This window comes from Phoca vitulina, unplaced genomic scaffold (genome assembly GCF_004348235.1).
Source record: "Phoca vitulina isolate PV1807 unplaced genomic scaffold, GSC_HSeal_1.0 scaffold1, whole genome shotgun sequence".
Classification (NCBI taxonomy): Eukaryota; Metazoa; Chordata; class Mammalia; order Carnivora; family Phocidae; genus Phoca; species Phoca vitulina.
Genome location: NW_022589704.1, coordinates 87,119,318 through 87,139,509, shown reverse-complemented (window position 1 = coordinate 87,139,509; position 20,192 = coordinate 87,119,318). Strand labels below are relative to the sequence as shown.

Sequence of the window (20,192 nt, the reverse complement as noted above, 5' to 3'; positions counted from 1 at the left end):
ATTGACATCTTCACAATATTTGTTCTTCCAATCCATGAGCATGGAACGTTTTTCCATTTCTTTGTGTCTTCCTCAATTTCTTTCATGAGTATTTTATAGTTTTCTGAGTACAGATCCTTTGCCTCTTTGGTTAGATTTATTCCTAGGTATCTTATGGTTTTGGGTGCAATCGTAAATGGGATCGACTCCTTAATTTCTCTTTCTTCTGACTTGTTGTTGGTGTATAGGAATGCCTCTGACTTCTGTGCATTGATTTTATATCCTGCCACTTTACTGAATTCCTGTATGAGTTCTAGCAGTTTTGGGGTGGAGTCTTTGGGATTTTCCACATAAAGTATCATATCATCTGCAAAGAGTGAGAGTTTGACTTCTTCTTTGCCAATTTGGATGCCTTTGATTTCTTTTTGTTGTCTGATTGCTGTGGCTAGGACTTCCAATACTATGTTGAATAGCAGTGGTGATAGTGGACATCCCTGCCGCGTTCCTGATCTTAGGGGGAAAGCTCTCAGTTTTTCCCCATTGAGAATGATATTCGCTGTAGGTTTTTCATAGATGGCTTTTATGATATTGAGGTATGTACCCTCAAAGGAGGAATATTCTGACAATTACTGCCCACCAGTAGAATTAACTACCCTGTGGAATGGCCAGTTCTTTGTTCCTGAAAATATTCAAACAAGGACTGGGTAAGCATCATTGAGACCAGTTTTAGAATTCTTATATCAGATGGATGATGGAATTAGATAGCATGTACAGGCAACTACCAATACCTGTGATTCTCTGAAACAGATAATGAGGAGTGAATGGGTCTGAGTTCCAGTGCTTGCCATATCTCTTTCTGCAACTTTGGACACACAACTTTCAGTGCTTTAGTTACCTTATTTATAATGTGAGGGGCTAAAATGAATGGTTTTCTTATTCTTTCTAAATTTCCATATATTGAATAAACATGCATTATGTACATTTTGCAGAATCTGTCTGCACTGGGCAGCATGCGCCTTCCTGCCTTAACAGGAAATAGGAAGGGAGAAAGGGAGAGGGAGAAGGAGGGAGAAAATGATTGACTGAGTTAAGTAAATAAATACAAGTAATAGTGGGATTTTTCCTTTTGCCATGGCACCCATTTAGATCCAATGCTACGAACAAGGAAATGTTAAGCACTCTTGCATTTTATAGACAGGATCCAGTAGTTGGAGCTATTCCTTATAAAAGAAGAGTAATCTACAAGTCAATTTTGTTCAAAGACCAGTGGATTCAAAGAAAGGAGAGACCCCATGAGAATCATTCATGAAATTTTATGAGTGCATGAGAAAAGGGAACTGATTGAATGTTGCTCAGGAAGTAGACTGACCATTTTACCCTGCATCTAGAGAAGAAGAAAGAACTGGAGAATGGTGGCATCCAAAAGATGGGTCATTAGGAGACTAGCCTGATCACATTTAAGAGAGTGGGTGAGGAGGGACAAAAAGTGGACCCGCACAAGAGAGCAAAACTTTTTTTTTTTTTTGGTCATATCAGCAATGCAACCAAGAGGGTGCCCACCTAGCAAAGGGGAGTGGGAATGATAGGGGGATGGGGATAAAAGAAATCTAGTTGTGGGGAAGAAGAAGAGGAAACAGAGAAGAAAGAGGGAGTTGAGGGAACTATGAAGGGAAGCCTCTCTGAAGATCTCACATAAGAGTCTCTCAAGAGAGCAGCATTGCTTATGTGTCAGAGGGCAGGGACCTTCAGAGAAGCAGAGAAAGTTACCACCGGGCCTACTTAAAAAGGTAGTACCTATTTCTCCAACTGTCCCATGTGACTGAAGAGCTAAGGCTAGCAGAGGGAACAGATGTAGGGAGGTAAAAACAGAACACGGTCGCCTCTCATCTAAGTTCTTAGAACCTAAAATCTAGCCAGCAGTGGGGGGAGAAAAAAGCTTTGACTAAGATATAATACTGGAGTTTTAAAACAGGTTGGATCAAGTTACAGAAACTAAAAGTTGGCAGAATCGTTGTGTCTGCCAAGATGTTATCAAGGAATGACAGAGCAACTGAAAGCAGTGCTTGGCAATATTCACATTTTGCCAGTAATTAATAATTACTGGGTTAATGTGGGTTAATGATCCTCTGGGTTATTAATCCTCACTTAAGTTGTTACAAACATATGCATTTTTTCTTACAAAATTAATTATAATAATAATATAAGTATATAATAATAATACATTTCATCAGAAACTTTGTTTTTCTAATAACCTAATTGAAAATATCTTTGATACACAACATACACTGATTTAACTGGGAAATGATTTCTTTTTGACAGCTCTCTCTTTTGTTTGTGTCTGATATTTGCCAATTCTCATTCTGATTCTTTCCTCCTTAATTATGTGGAATAAAATTACAAGAACATTTACAAGTAAAATTACAAGTACATGAGACACAATTTTACTATCTTCCTAGATTTAAAAAATCAACATCCATAAAATGGAATCATATTAAGTTTACAAGTTTTAGTGGATTTTTATTTATACCCCATTGAATTGACTTTCAATCTGTTAATAAATTTCAGCTATTTTCCCAAGTTAAATCTTTTGAACAAATCAGAAGTTATCAACTCACGTTAAGGTTATTTATTTAAAAAATAATAATAAATATAAGCTATGTTGAGATACTTGGAAGATAGAACAATCTCAAAATAGTTAAACTACAGTTTAAAATAAACAAATAAATTTTGCTTTTGACAATAAATTCTCCAAGGGGCAAAATGAAAGTTTGCCTGAAATATTCTTACATTTAATCATGAAATGCACTTATGTTTAATGTTGTAATTTGGAGATGGGAAGAAAATTTGTCTGGATAATTGCTTCCATCTTAACTCATTTTGCATATATAAACAAAATTATGTCATTAAGTATATACGTAAGATAAAAATCAAACCTGAATGGTGTTCCCTAAAGTATGGTTCCTTGACCAGTAGCATTAGAATCAGCATCAATTGCTAGAAATATAAATTATGAATCACCTAAGACCTACTTGATCATAGTCTTTGGAAATCAGGCCCAGAATTCTGGTTTTTGTTTTTGTTTTTGCCTTTGCTTTTTTAATAAGCCCCCCAGGAGATTCTAATGCATGCTCAAGTTTGAGAAACTTGGCCGTAAGAGTTCTCAGACTTGAGTGCACACTTATACCACTTGGACAGCATTAAAATTAGTGATTCTTGAGTCTGACCCCTAGGGACCCTTATTTAATTAATCTGGGGTGAGGCATGGCAGATGATTCTGAAGCTTCTCAGGTGATTTTTTTACTGACAGCTAAAGTTGAGAACCAAAGCTAACACCCTTGAAATGAGTGACCACTTTGTTCCTTGACACATAGTCCACTTCCAACACAGTCTTCACAATTTTAACATATCTGCTCTTATTTGCAGAATCAATATACAGAGTCTCCTGTCTACACATGCCAGTCCTGAAACACAATAAATAGTTGCAATAATAATGAAAAAAAAAAAAAAAGATGAAGGGGGAACTCTCAAAGACCTTCCTAATTATGTAAGTGTTTGCCCATATATAATCTCAACCTAAAATATGCAATTAACTTGCTATAAAAGCAAATGCAAATAAAATAAATAGGTGCTAATGAATTCCACTAAAATTTGACCCTTGGTTTCAGTACCTTTTGCTCCTAACTACAACCAGAAGCATTTCTAACCATAGGTTTCTCATGTTTTAAAATCCAAATTTGGGTATTATTTTCAGTATAAAATAGTAATTATTAAACAAAACAGAAGCTGTTTGTGGAGTTAAAGTATAAGAAAAAAAAATGACTGCAATCTTCTAGTAGGATTAAACCTATGGGAACTTGACCGACTCCAATGGGAAAAGTGAAATATGATCACTCCAGATGTTATAATGATGCTTAATAGAACTGGGAATTAGTTGAACTTATATTCATTTCCAGATTACTGCCAAGGAGAGTGACTTTTTTAATGCAGTAAATTAAACAATTTATAATATTTTTATCATTTTGTATTCAGCGCAGAAATAATTTCTGATACGAGAATAATCTATGTCATCTTCTCCTACAACTTTAAAAGTGAGATTATGCCTACCAGAGCTTCACTATCAGCTTCCCTACTGACATAAATTTTGATTTATAATGACAATCTGAAAGATAAATTCATGTTACTACAGAGAGGAACAAGTTTGGAGAGAATCATGTTTCTCACCTTATAAAGGGGAAATGGTGCTGAGACTAACCCATGTGGCTTAGTGACACTTTATAAAATTTGCTATATTTCAGAAGCAAACTGACAACTACATTTCACAGTGTGTTCATATCCTGTGGTATACTGGATGCATCTTGTACCAGCTTGCAAGAACCGATTTTTAAATTTTCAAGGATTCTAGGAATCAACGGTTAAGCACACATCCATTATTTAAAATAAATAAACTATATAAATTTGTAATTAAATAATGTTGAAAGCAAGGGTAATAAATGATCAAGGTTCATAATTTCCTGATTATTTTGCTCTTGGAGTTAGTTATGTTTATTACATCTGTATTGTGGAAATACTGTATGTTGGTGTGCACATGTTTTCCCAAATCAGGAAGTCATGTTGGCAACTTGATATTGGCCACGGTGGGAGTATTTACACCACAAAAAATAGGCAAACACTAGATCAGGGCTCCTCCTCAGCGGGAGATCTTAAAAGATTTACCAACCCACCAACGAGCAAAACTCATTATAGGTATATGGTATAGGTATATGTTCATTTAAATAAGAGAGTCAATGGATATGGACAGGCATAATTACTTGATCTACTCCCTTTTGGTACCCAATCCATGGCTCCCAGATAAAGTTGACCTGAAATGTCTGAGTTCTAGTTTCAGGTATACCTGGATTCATAGCCTGGTCCTGCTATTTATTAGCCTTATGATCTCAAGCAAGTTGTCAAATGTCTCTAAGTTTTGATTCCCTTATCTGTAAAATCTGAACAATAGTATGTTTCTCATAGATTTGCTGTACATATTCAAGAAGAAAATGTGTGTCTGAGCTCCCTCCGACCCTTCTTTCCCTCATCTCGTGAAAAGTCCTAAATATAAGTCAGATCAAAGACCTAACTGAAGTTCTCTAATGAGCTCATTATTTATTTTCCTACTCTTTAATGTTTTCATGGCCTTTCCTTCTAAATCAGACTGACTCCAGGATTTCTCTGTCTTTAATATTTTCAGGGTGTTCATTATCCTTTTGCTATATTCTGGAAGGAGATGCTGGGGACAGGAAAGCAATTAAGCTTTCATAAATAATAGAGCTGGCTAGATGCAGACCCAGCCACAGGAATAGTCTAGACGTTGGAAAGGAGAAGGATACATTGTTCAAATCCCTTAACTGGACAGGCTTTGGAAACTCTACATGTGAGATGTAAAATTGACTGTTACTGTGTGACTGTCGATTGCTTTCTTCTTTAACACTGCTATTATTTTCTTTACAATGTCAATTAGTACTACTCACTTATCTATACTTTATTCAAAGGTCACAAATTCAAAAGTCTACAGGGACTTAAGTCTAGTTTAAGAAATTTTTTAAAAATAAAATTTTAGGTAAACCATGAATGCATACCCTAACTAGAGCCTTTTAAATTAAGAGTTTTTTTTTTTTTAAAAAGGTCTTATTTTCCCACTGTTAGAAGTGCTACAACATGGAGTTAAATTATTAAAAATATATTCTCAATGCATTATATTTTTAATAAATGTGCTAAGCATATATAATGTATTTTTTCCCATTAGTAATTTTAAAAAATTCATAGCCATGCCTAAAAGAAAGCACAGTTCTTAGAAAACTGGATTCATTCCCTTACTATGTTTCACTACACATTATTCAGACAAATGATAATAAAATCTACTGATACATGGGTACAAATGAGAGTAATTAAATTTGCAACTTTATGTAACAATAAATACCATTTCCCAAAGTAGGAGGATAGGTGGAAAGTGACCAGGAATTTTGCCATTAACAAAGCTATCTTAAACTAATAACAGAATTATCTGACTCAATAGAAATGAAATAAATGGTTTACCAATTATGTAATCTTAGTCTGTATTGTTTATTGTTCCAAGAAGATAACACATGCATGCTAACAAGAAACATGTACTTCCAATTACTCCAAATGTCACTCAATGAGCTACTCGAAAAAATTAATCATTACCAACATAAGATTAATAACGAACATTTGAGAACGTCCTGTTAGGCTTGTAATAACCACTTCCTAATAAAATCTGTAATGTTTGGATCCATTTATTTTACCCGAGGATATGGTTACTGACTCATGAAACTCATATTCCAAAGTTATCATTAAGGTACACACTCAGGCCTAAAAGGCAGTGATAAAATGTAACAGATCTTCTGCCTTGTTGACTAGTGTTTATAAAGAAATAAACAACCTCTTAAGAGACATTATAGTGATTTGACATGGTCTCCACTAACAGCGCGGTTCACTCACAACTTACCGCAAGATGCCATTTCGTCTGTCTGGTCACCACAGTCATCTTCCCTGTCACATAGCCATGCTCTGGGAATGCAGCGCCCGTTTCCACAAGAAAACTGGTCCACCTGGCATGTTCTGGCTAAGATAACCAATTAATGTACAAATAATACATTTAGAGGCCTTTTGAACAATGTTCAGGTAAAATAAATCATGCAATAACTCTTTTGCGCATAAGATATTCTATTGTTTTATTAGATAAAATATTTTAAAGTAAACTTTTATTAATTTTTTGATACTGCCAACTTGCTTCTCTTCTCTGAAGTTCACATGCTTTGCCCTTCAGTTACAGTGGCTGCTAAATGACAAGATATTCAGTAATCCTCACACACTTCTTTAAATGAAGCTATGAATTCATTATTTTACAATTTTTGCCTGGCACATGCTTATGAATATACGGTGGAATTAAATTTCATCCAACTCTTAATTAACAAAAAAGAATTTCACATAGTCTTTGTCAATAAACCAAGAAAACTTGCTGTAATGTAGGAGGAAGGATTTGGGAGACTATATCAGGGTATCTAGTTTCTAGTCATGGGGGGCAGAATTGTTCTTTTCCTCTAACATTGTAGTGCATTTATTTCTTGGTCTCTAAATGATCCAAAGTATGGAACAAGAATGCAGAAAATATTTCTTAAAACATACATTTAGCCTTATGACAGATTTTTAAAATTCACTTTTCAGCACAGTTAAATAAAAATGTATAACTTAAATCAAAGTATATTAATAAACTTTGCTTTGGCCTCTCTCAGTGGTTTCAATGAACACACAAATGGAATCTTTCTTTCTATGTTAGCCAAAGGCAGTTGTTTCAATTATTCAGTGAAGGGGTTGGTGATGTTCTACAAGGAGTTTGATCACCATTTTCTATTACAGTCAGGTCAACTTTTGAAAGCATGAAATCCTAGATAGCTATCCTAACCTTTCTCCCAGGCTTTGCTTTTACAGACTTAGGTTTTTGTTGTTGTTTTGTTTTGTTTTTTTTACTTGCTTATTTTTAAATATTTGATTTTTTTCTTTTCTTTGAAATACAAATTTGTTTTCTTAAGTATCAGTTTCCTACCACCCCTTCTTTTTACTGGGTCAGAAAAAAAGAGTGGGAAATTATAGGAAGGGGATACTCACACCTAGTAATATCTGGGTCAGACGAGCATTGGACAGATGAGGAACAATTAGGGTCTGGATTTCTATAGCCATGATAAGAGAACATTGCTTAGTTTACAGACTTCCTTCTGTTTTGGGGTTTAAGAATTAGAAGGCTGTATTTCTATTTCATCAAAATGCCTTACGACTTAATGGTTGGTATAAAATTGAGAGTGGTTCAAAGACAAGTCATACAAACACACTAAAATGGGTTTTCATAAATCAGGGTTTCAGAGGTCATTTAAAATAATTTCTTAAAAGTTATGTGCTAGTTATTTCCTTTTAAGGAAAGTATACTTGCTATGTAAAAACATGTATCTATTATTAATGAATACTTAGAAGTATACTTGAGAAAAACAATGAAAACATTACTGGTTTGATTCGACATATTAGATTCAATGCACCATTTCTAACCTCAGTGTCTATAATTAGAAATTCCAGAAAATTATTACACTTCGTATTCTGCTTTACTTATGTAGCTAAGGGTTCTAAATCTAAAACATTTTATACAATATTTGGATTTTCCTTTTTTTTTTTTTTTTTTACAAATAAAGCATTTATCTTACATTAATAGATTTTAAGTATCCCACAAATATGTATACTTCTGAAGTTTTCAATGTTTTAATTTCAAGTAGGATTAAATATTTGTTGTCTCATTTGGCTAACTCTATGGGTTTTCTGTGAAATTATTCTAATGTTTAGATTAAATCAACAAAGTTCCTAGGTAATTTTAATAAAACTATGTCTACTTGGAAAAATATGTATATATTTGTATTAGCCTAGAGAAGGATGAAGGTGTTGGCATTCAGTTTACTTGATGGGAAGGAAAAGGCATAGAGGTGTGAACAAGATTCGTATTTTTTTTTCTTGAAAGCCTTTGTTTTGTTTCACTGATTGCAGTAAATAATTTTTACTTTTTGAGATTTAAGAGAAATTTAATAAGAGTTTTCTCTTCAATATTTTCTCCCTTCCTCCTTCCAGCTCTCCTTCACTCTTTCCTTCCCCCCTTCTTCCTTCTTTATTTCCTTTCTTCCTCTCTCTCCCTTTCTCTTTTCTTTTCTTCTCTCCACTTATTCTTTCCTTCATCTCTCCTGTATTCCCTCATTCCCTATTTCACTCCTTCAGTCTTTCTTGTTTTCTTGTTTAAAGCAAAATATATCATCACCTATTTTCATTCCTATTAAATTTTAATTGACCCATAATAAGAATATATTAAATATCCCAATACAATATTCTTTTATCTGATTTTTTTTTATATCACAGAATTCCCTCCTTGCCATTCAGACTTAGTTCTAGCAAAGTTTTCTCAGATCGTTTTCCTTCATCAGGAGCACTATGGTGATTATAGAAGAGAATGAGAAAGAACTCCTAAGAACCTGTTACACATTGTGTAGTGTGGGAATTTGTGTGTCGCTTCACTAACTCAGAGCTTGAAGAACTGTTAGGACCCATTACTCCAAAGAATATTTACTGTCTTATTTTTGAAGGATCATATGACCTGAAAACATATGAATTCATTGTTCTAATCATGGAAAAACTACCTGCTTAGTCCACTGAGGAAATTTAAGTAATTTCAGATGGGAAAAAATGCTTCATTCCATAAATCTACACGTACTGTCTATATGATATAATAAAATGGACTAAATCATCTCTTTCTAATCATTGGATTTATATCAGGAAGACACAATCTTTACTTTTTCAGTTCCTATCTCCATCAGATCTAAATTACTTTGGAGGTAAGATTAGCAGAGTAGCCCCAGAGGACTCTAATGTTGTAGCAAATGCTTCTCTAATGAAGAGGAAATTTATACTTCCTCAGTGAAATTGTTTATCTAGCAGTGAATCAAAAATCCACTGTCACAATGTGAATTTTTTTCTACCCATCACTAATTATGCTTCTCCTGCCGTCATGTAGCAGTGAGAAATCCCACAACACACGGGAACAATAAGGAGGAAGAGGCAAAGAGATCTTCACACATTATTCCTAAACTTCACCTTTGCCGTATTTTAATCAAAGCCTTCTATTTAAACAAAACCTATGTCATATCAACACATACTTTTCAATTTATCTTATAAAGAAGTCTGATTTTTTTTAATATAGCAGGTTTTCTTCATGCAAATATATCTGCCTCGTTTGAATTTGGTCAAAATTTGTGGAGGATGTAAGAAGAATAAATATTATATAATCTAATTAGAGCTCAGTGCTATGGAAAAAATCTGGCCTGAAATTAGCTACGCTTGAATCCAAGGATCATCACTGGCAATTATGAGGAAAAAGAACTTCAAATCTAACTACTTCTCATCTTTGGCCTCTGGGTCTCTCTCATAAGTAGAGAAACATATTTTCTTTTTGTGAGGGAGAACAACTACCAAGCCCCCGACTGTCAGCTTTCTTCTGCCTGCTGTACATATGCTCTTTCCTCTTCCAGGCGAATCCTCCAACCCCCTATCATCCTCTATGGACTTCACCTCACCCTCACTAACTATGCTAATCAATCATTCTCCCCCACCCTGCCCCCCCAGTAAAATCTTGCTATCACCTAGAAAAGTATAGAAAATAATAACATTAACACCTGTCTACCATCATATAGCTCTATCAAATCTTCTTTTCTTTTTTTAAATTTTACTTATTTATTTGTCAGAGAGAGAGAGAGAGAGAACACAAGCAGGCGGAGTGGTAGGCAGAGGAAGAAGCAGACTCCCTGCTGAGCAAGGAGCCCGATGTGGGACTCGATGCAAGGCTCGATATGGGGCTCAGTGAGGGGCTCGATGACCGGATCATGACCTGAGGCAAAGGCAGATGCTTAACTGACTGAGCCACCCCGGCATCCCAAATCTTATTTTTTTCTATAGTTACTACAGACTGTTTTTGTTTTACTTCAGAAAAATGTGTTATAGGTACACTTAAAATCTCCTATGTAATTTTTTTCGGTCCTATTTCCATCTTTTTAGATGTAACTACTATCCTTAATTGATTTTCTTTTTTTTAATTTCCAGACATATTTTTATCCTATTCTTACACATTTATAAATCAATAAGTATATATAGAATTGTTTTGTATTTTTATATTTCATATAAATGGCACTAAATGATTTATAATCTGCAACTGTTGGTTAAATATTGTTTTTGAAATTAATTTCTGTTGGTATTTGAGATCTAGTTTATTCATTTTAAGGATGAATAGCATTCTATTATGTGAATATAACACTATATAGTGTTATATATATGAATATATATATTTATATGGTGTTATATATAGTTCTTTTATATAGCATATATGTGTATATATATATGTGTATATATATATATATATATATATATATATATATATATATATATTTCCTGTTCATGGGCATTTGAGTTGTTTCTAATTTCTCACTATTACCAGCATTAGGACAATGAATTTCTTAGTTGCATCTCTTTGAGCATAGGTATGCAAGCATAAATCTAGAAATGGAATTACAGACTTGAAGGTATGCACATCTCCACTTTATTGGATTTGGCCAAATGCTTTCCAATGTAGAAAAAAATGCTTTCCAATGTAGAAAAACAATCTATACACCTACAAAAAGTGTATGTTGGTTCCTTTTATTCCACAATCTTGTCAAAGGTTAATTCTTTCAGATTATTTATTTTTCCTGATTGAATGACTTGAGCTGTTACTCAGGTTTCTTTATTTCCTTCCTTCCTTCCTTCCTTCTTTCTTTCCTTCCTTCCTTCCTTCCTCCCTTCTTTTCTTTCTTTCTTTCTTTCTTTCTTTCTTTCTTTCTTTCTTTCTTTCTTTCTTTCTTCTTTCCTTCTTTCTTTCGCTTAGCTTGGATATCACCTCCCTCAGGAAGCCTTCCCAGATACACAAAGACTAAATTAGTTGTTCTTGTGCATCCATTTGTAGTTCAACCTAACACTTTGAATATTGCATTAGAATGACCTGTTTACATGTTTTTTCTCCCCATCTTCACTCAGCTTTCTAAGGAAAGATATAGTGTATTTTTCCTCATTTTATATCCAATGTTGTGATAAGTTTTTATTGAATTAGTAGATTCATGAAGGAGAAATCCCAAAGGAACAAAATAGGAAATTGGCATCTTGTAGGAAAGGATTCTCTTTTAGATATAAAGTAGTTATAATGCTAAAAGCTACAGGGCAGTGGATTCAGTTACAAAATAACACCCCCCCCCCCATTTGGGAAATCCTTTGTCTATGATACCTATCCATGTATATGCCTATATATATAGAAACGACCCAGACAGAGAAATTATCTAATGTATTTGCCATACTTTCTTTTTCATAATGATGAACTATGTGACCTATTTATTTATTTTGGTCAAACAAAATGGAAATATACTGCAACACAACATACTTAATTTTCAAAGCTAAAAAGGCATATTTGTGGTTTTCTTTTTGTTCTTTTTATTCTTAATTTTTGTTCTTCTTTATTTCTTAAGGCATACTGTGACCATAGCATCTGTTATACTGACAAGAAGACCTGGTACTCACTGGCGGATGTCAGCTGCCATCAATGAAAGCAGCACTTGAGGTACAAGCAAGTTGTATCCCATTTCCTAGTGGACTACAGGCCTGGGGTGGCTGAGAAATCTTACTAATTAGGATTGATTAGGATGATTGTTTTATTTGCTCTTATACATAGCATTTCCACTTTTACTACTATCAATCAATCCCAAATGTTCCCTTAAAAATCATGTAGAAACAGGAAGATTTTAATAGTCTAACAGAAATGAAAAAAGACATGGTATTATGAATTGAGTCAGCAATGCCTTTTATTTTAAGGTGAAAACAGACCTATCTGTTTAGGAAGTAATGGAACATAGTCTCAGAACTAAACCTTAAGCTTTAAAAAAATAATAATTGCACCAGCTTAGAAAGAAGCTTCATTGTAAATTATAGTCCCAATTGTAAGAACAATCTAAGCAAAGTTAAATCGATCGTACCTAAAATTCTAGCTAAAACTCAGGATAATATAGCTTGATAACAAGAGCAATGGGATTAGAGAATAACTCATACATTGAGTTTCCCAGTTCTTACCAATGATGTGAGTTAAGGCAAGTCCTTTCTTCCATGCTTCAGCTATGAAATGAATAGACTTAAAGGGAGAGACTAGGACCAGAGAGTCTCTAGAGGTTCCTTTTTATTTGATAACCCTTTATAAAACAACCTTACATGATGTACAAAATATCTTGAAAATAGTCAGCTACTCTAAAATATTGGACTATATTTAGTCAAGGGACAAGAGAATAACTAGCTTATGGATCCTTAGCAAATATGTCACTATGGAGAAAAAAAACTGAATATGAGATGCAGATTAGGATATGGAGTGGCAACTGTTTTGTTCTTTCATTGTTGTTTAGTACATGAAAAAAAGCTGTTAGGAAATATCTTCTAGTCAATTCATACTCTTGGAGAGCAGAAAGAAATATACAGGGAAATTACAGTGCGCTGAGGGACAAGCCTTTCCAAGAGAAAACCAGTGACACAACCAAGCATACAAACCAGGCTCCTTAACCTCTGGGTCTTTGCTCTATATGCTGTTGCTACAGTTTTCACTAATAGGTTATAATAATTTTTCTTTAGTGAGGCTTATTTTGGCAAATAGAGAAGGGGAGGGGTTGATAAATTTTGACATTGCTGTATGTAATGACTACCAAAAACAACCACAATTTTTACCAAGATATCAATAAAAGTCATCAAATACACTCCTTTTTCTTCATCATTTAAAGAATAGGTCTAGGCTGCTGCTAGTCAATATCATTTTTCAACACTTACCTGACTAGTCATGACCTTTCCGTCATCTGTTATAACCTGTACCACAAGCTGTGTATTCCCATTCAAAGAGAATCTGACTAGGGATTCACAGATGTATTACAATGGGATAAATTACATGGAAATATAAATAGGCTTCATGATCTCAGGACTTCATGAAAAAGGAAAAAAAACAAAAAAACCTACCCCACATAAATAATGTGCCAGAAACAGAAAGCTATTCACAGAGGTATTCTACAGCACACTAAATAAAATACACAGATTATTTTTTCAAGGTAAAAAACAAGCACACACACACACAAACAAAAATAGTTTTTCTTGTGAGATGGCCTCCATCACAGCATGCTAATAATAAACCTCACCCTCCACTGCCAATTAAGATTTAGCAGGGACAAGTCTTATCCAAGCAGTGTACTGACGGGTCAACCCATATGGATAGATAAAGTGCCAAATTACTTTGGAAAGCAGAGTCATGCCCATGGATTAAGTAAAAGATAATTTGCATTCTAGTTTTTGTGGCATCAAACTCTGAACTCATTTACTACTGTAATAATCAGATCATCAGCCTTAGGAAGGTTCAGCTTAGTTCAAAGCACTGACCTGCATTTGTATGGAGACTAACTTTGGAAGGGATTTATGTATATATTCAAGCAAACCTTTACCTGCACAAGTTTGATTGGATTCATCTTCATTGCTTCCACAATCATTAGCTCCATCACAGAGCCATCTCTTGGGGATACAGCGATTATTCTTGCATTTAAACTGATCATCAGGACAGTTATGATTGACTGGGGAAGGGTGGGAGGGTGGAGGGAGAGGAGAAGCAAGTTTAATAATTTAAAATTGGATACAATTATGATTATTTTAAGTTATAGTTACAGACAATTTGCAGTAATTATAATATTATAGTACAATAAATGCCACAGCTTCTTTCATTCATTGTTGCATATTTTATAGCAAATATTAATATTTGAGGCTCTGTTAAAATGTAATACTTTTATAGAAGACACCAAGTAATGAAATCTCACATAAAAGGAAATATATTCATTTGTTCATGTCTTCACTAAAATCAACTGTATCACTAAGCTTGTTTTCCCATCCCTTATCTCAAGTAACTCAATTTCAGAATTTTTACCAAAAACATTTAAAGTAACCTCAAATTTTAACATGAAACATAACAAGTAAGTATCAAATAATTCAATCATATATCAAAAATACATTTTCTTAAGCCACACATCTGTTCAGTACTTTCTGAAATATTAAACAAGCCTAATTTTGTTATGCTTTGCCCAGTGTTTCTTGAGACTGGTAGGAAAAAAATGCAATACTTGTGACTTGGAGTTGATGCTAAATATGATATCCTGCATAATTTTAATAACGAAAATGACCATCCTGAGTTTTCCATCCCTACTACAAACAAACAAACATGCAAGCACAAAATATACTGAGGACAAGACCAATCCTCATATGGGGAACTATGCACAGCTAAGGATTAAACCTCCAATATATAAGCACAGCAGGAGGCCATCTTAAAGTTAACCTTCTGTGATTATTTTTCCTGCATCCTGGAGGCTAAATTCCTAACTGAATTGGCATGCTCTTCAGTATTTGTTTCACTACTTAGCGCTCTTTTTGAAGTAATTTTCCTTGTGCCCAGTAGTTGTACTTCTGTATGATAAAAATAAATTTTGATATTAGGTTTTTTTTTAAAGATTTTATTTATTTATTTGACAGAGAGAGACACAGCGAGAGAGGGAACACAAGCAGGGGGAGTGGGAGAGGGAGAAGCAGGCTCCCTGCAGAGCAGGGAGCCTGATGCGGGACTCGATCCCAGCACCCTGGGATCATGACCTGAGCCGAAGGCAGTCGCTTAACCGACTGAGCCACCCAGGCGCCCCTTGATATTAGTTTTACTTAGAATTTGAAAAAATAGCCATTTTATCATGCTGTTGCATAGCAAATGTATGCCTTTCCAGCCAGTTTCTACAAAACACTATTTCTTTAAAGTAGCTTAGGTGAGAAGTGGTTTTATCACTTTTTAAGAAAGTTTTTATTCATGTACAGTAAAAAAAAAAAAAAATAGGGGGAAAAGCCTTATGTTTCCTGGCATTTGAGCATGATTAACATTTTCTACTCACTTCAGGTAGTTTAGCAAGAATAGTTGCTCATGAGAATAAAATTCATCCAGTATATTAGAGGGTCAAAATTTTAAAGTGCCAAGATTATGCAAAAATACTTCAGTAAAGCTTGATCAAGGACTTTTGCAATTTTCATCAATGATGTAAATCAGAGTTCAAAAAGGAGGCATAAATACAACCCATAGTCTTGTGATTCGGAATTGAGAGGCTAAAGGATAGAAAACAGAATGATAACAGAATTCAAGGGCAAAGCTTATGGGCATTTAATATATAAATAATCTTCTGAAATGAATGACATAGTGCTGGCATATTAACCATGGGACCTCAGGATTATGACACTGCTCAGAATCACTGCAAGTTTAGAAAAGATTCCATATTGCTGGAAGGTGGCCAGGGATGTTTAGTTTTCCGTTGCCCCTTTTGTTTAGTCATCGATTCTCCACATGCTGGGTGCTTTGTTAGACTCTGAGACTACAAAGACACTACAACATAATGTGTCTGCTCGTAAAGATATCCATCTCTTAGATGCACCAGATAAATAAGCATACAATTGCAATATTGTTTGGTCACTACCATGATAAAGAAATATATATGAGATGTTTCACTCCAACTGGGCTGTATAGAGGAGATTTTTCAATGTTCACAAAAGACTTCCCTATAAAGGTCATGCATGGTAAACCATGGGGATTACCGTAAGCTGTAGTGTTATAGAGGCAAGAAACAGAGGGCATTTTTTAGAGATCTACTTATAGTCCAACTTGATATATCAGAACAAAGAAGGTAAGTGTATACATGATAGGCATGTAAGGCTAAAAATGCAAACATGAGTCCTAAAATGCTTATATGTGAATCAATGGATTTTAGAATTTATCTTGTTGGTTATGGATTTACTGAAATAACAAGATTTGGTTTCATTCTATGGATACCACTCTGGAAGCAGTTTGGAAAGTGGGCTTTAGTTAAGGGAGCAATAGTGGTAGGAATAATAGCTAGGCACTTGCTGAGTTTATCTAGGATAGGAGACTAATTTAGCCAGGGAAGTCTGAGAGGAGGTAAAGATGAAAAATTAATTATATAGAATTGAATATGGACTATAAATGAAATAGAAGACTGCAGGAAAAGTCCATAGTATTGGCTTGGGTAATGGTATGGGAAGTGATGAAAATAATCAAGAAAAAAATCCTGAGTAGGAATTTTAACACTGCAATTAACAGTATGCAATGCCCCATATGCTCATAGAGGAAATGTGTTTCTTTGTGAATTCATGAAAAGAACAATCACACAGGGAGTAGCATGGACCTAAAGCAACACTACATGAATATTGTGATAAAACACTTGTGCTCTGCACAGGCGCTCTGTGACTACGCAGGAAGCTGATATGCAGGGAGCATTCACTAAAACCATGAATAGCCATTGTGAGTCAGAGGGAAGGAGGCAATTAATTTAATCAATAAATAATACATCATTTGTGTAAAAAAGTTAAGAAAAACACCCTTTATTCTTAGATGAAATTTCTCCCACTCTGAAATTTTTGTCTAATTGCATCAATTTAGTATTTAATATGTTGTTTATGGATTAATACTTTATAGTATAAATATTAATAGGGTTGAAAACATGGAGCACGTAATGTTGAAGTCAGAGTCCATGCTTGAAAATTAAGGGAAAGTAGTGTTATCTTCATATATTAATTACAACTTATGTATTATGTATTTATACACAACTGGAAAATGTATTTTAAAAGCTCATATTCTTGGAGTTTTATCCAAAAATATAGATAATTGCATTATATAAATGTCTAGACTAATTCTGTCCATTCTTTAAAAAAAAAAAAGATTTTATTCATTTATTTGAGAGAGAGCACAAGCAGGGGACAGGGAGGGGAGTAGGGGGAGAGGGAGAAGCAGACTCCCTGCTGAGCAGGGAGCCAGATGATGCGGGGCTCCATCCTGGGACTCCCGGATCATGGATCATGACCTGAGCTGAAGGCAGACGTTTAACAGACTGAGCCACCCAGGTGCCCCAATTCTGCCCATGCTTAACAAAAGATCTTTAAAACTTTATTTTTATAATCTTGGGTAAAAAAAAAAAAGAAAAGAAAGACAAGAAAATGGAGGACTGTCAATTAACTCAATTAGTTCATCCATTTTAACTTGGAAAATATCATCAATTGAAAAAAAAAAAATTTTCTTTTTAAAATAATTTACCTAGGTCAGATTAAAAGATTACGGATACATATATCCATCACACACCTCTCTCCATATAAAAAATATTTTATATATCTCCAAACTGTTTCATTTTGACTCTAATCAAATATATTCTCAAAACATTATTTAATGTGTTTCTCAAAGTGTCTTCCTTCCACATATGTGGGACAATTCCTTATCCCAACCAGAAACATGAAACTATTCCTATTGTGGGAAATGATAAACAGCTAAATAGAAGCCAAAGGGGAGATAATCAAACCTTGAATTTCTATCCGAGTGCCCCATAGGTGTCTCCTACCATGTACGGAGCCAGTGAAGTTAGTAATAACATGTTCCAAACCCATGTTTGCTTCCTTGGATCTTCTTCAAGGCTCTGTTGCCAAGGAGCAATAGAGTGGATCGTGACCTTCTGTACGAGCAATTCTGACTTGAGGGAGTTTGAATTGATTTTCCACATCTTTAAATTCAGAGATCCAAAAGGGTCTCCTATAGCAACCTTCTGACAATGGTGAGGTGGTACTGATAGCACATAAGAGGGAAGAAGGAACTTCTGGAGCAACCAAAATGATAATATTAAAGATGGAAAAGCACAAGAAAAGCAGCGCTTTAAAACCATGCAAGGGAACAGTCTAAAGTCTACTCTATATAAACGGATGACTGAGGGGGGAAAAAAAAACCTAAGTTCAATTTTTATCAGATATTTTTTAGATTTCACAAACTGCTTTGATAGTTCACACGCTACAAGACTCAAGGAAGGCACCTGGGTAGCTCAGTCAGTTGAGCATCTGCCTTTGGCTCAAGTCATGATCTCAGGGACCTGAGATGGAGTCCCGTGTGGGGCTCCCCGCTCAGCAGGGACCTGCTTGTCCCTCTCCCTCTGCCCGTCCCCCCTGCTCATGCATGCACTCTCTCTCTCTCAAATAAATAAATAAATAAGATCTTTAAAAAACAAATAAAAGACTCAGGGAACTGTAATATTACTTGAAGGAGAACGTACAGCAATTTACTGAATCTTCATCACTTCCGTCTAGACAGTCATCATCACCATCACATTTCCAGCGAGCTTGGATACAGTGTCTGTTTTTACAGCGGAATTCTCCAGCTTTGCATATGTGAGGCAATATTTCTCCAGGATTAACTACGGTTAAAAAAAAAAGACATATGAACAATACTAGCTATATTCAGTTCATTAAAACGTCAGCTTTGTTTTAATAACAAAAATACTGATTCATTTCATTTTGAAGAAAATATGAAAATATCTTAACATTGCAGTGACAACCACCCCTGGAAAGGAGAAAAAAATTAAGTTTTTCTGACAATAATTATTCTACTAAGAATTTTAAAGATTTATTTTAAACAACTGTCACCAAAATAATAATACCAACAATAATAACATAATACCACCTCATATTCATGTTAAGTGTGTAGTTTTACTTTTTAAAGGGCTTTCATTCATAATCTCAATTATCATCATGACCCATTACAGAGTAGGCACGGCAAAAAATTTTACTACCTCCATTTTACAGACAAGTACACTCCAAATTAGTCAAAGTGAAAAAATAAGGCAAGAACACAGCCATGATGGTTATTTTAACTTTGCTGGTCTGCAAGTGGGAGAAAAATTCAGCTCTGGTTAGGTATTCATGGAAGTATTAAGTTAATAAAAAATGATCTCATTATACATCCAGATTCTATGCAGTGTTTTCTCTATATACCCCATATTCTCTAATCAAATGTTAGAATTCAGTTGATTGGGATTTATTCACAAATTGAAAGTGCTATTATTATGATGATGATTTTTGCTTTCTTTGAGTGGATTTCATAGGAGTCTACAAAGAGACAGGAATATGGGGCAATGGTTAAAAGAAATTTGTGTTTCATGGACTGAAAAATATGTTGAATTATCAAAAGCTGGTTTATTGCTAAGAGAAACAAAAGCCACTCTTTCTATTCCAGTCCTGATGGCTTTGACCTTCATTTTGGATAACTCATTTGGATTGATGAACTGTCACAAAACCTATATACACGCCAATAATTAGGGATGTTGAGAAAACATATTAGGCATTTCTAGAACGCTTTGTGTTAGCGCTCCTTTAATACTTGTATTTCCCCTGCTCCAAAGAATGGAAGAGGGAATGTGACTCTTGAACCATAACTGTGGAGAATCTGCTTCAGAGAGCTATGCAGTGAGGCTCAAGGCATGGGGGTTCCTGTGTCTGGAAAAGAAAAACTGCCCATTAAATCTAGACTCTTAAGGCTTTAAGGGTAAATGAAATATTCAATTTGAACAAAGGTAAGCCTGTGTCTCTTCTATCCCCTCTCAGACAAGCAGACACTGTATGTAGGGACTGATAGTAATTTTGTCTCCCTTTTTAACTCTAATCCTTTTCAATAACAAAATGCTGAAGCAGCA

The 20,192-nt window shown here is 34.6% G+C and overlaps 1 protein-coding gene across 9 annotated transcripts in view; it reads right to left on the bottom strand.

Moving 5' to 3' along the window:
* LRP1B (LDL receptor related protein 1B) overlaps positions 1-20,192 on the bottom strand; it is a 1,853,519-nt gene that overhangs the window by 687,104 nt on the left and 1,146,223 nt on the right. For all 9 annotated transcript variants that reach the window (XM_032387847.1, XM_032388632.1, XM_032390176.1 and 6 more), the window contains 3 exons: positions 18,777-18,917; positions 14,100-14,225; positions 6,482-6,598 (listed from right to left, as the gene is read on the bottom strand). In XM_032387847.1, coding sequence (XP_032243738.1) covers positions 6,482-6,598; positions 14,100-14,225; positions 18,777-18,917 — 384 coding nt within the window. The remainder of the gene's footprint in view (positions 1-6,481; positions 6,599-14,099; positions 14,226-18,776; positions 18,918-20,192) is intronic.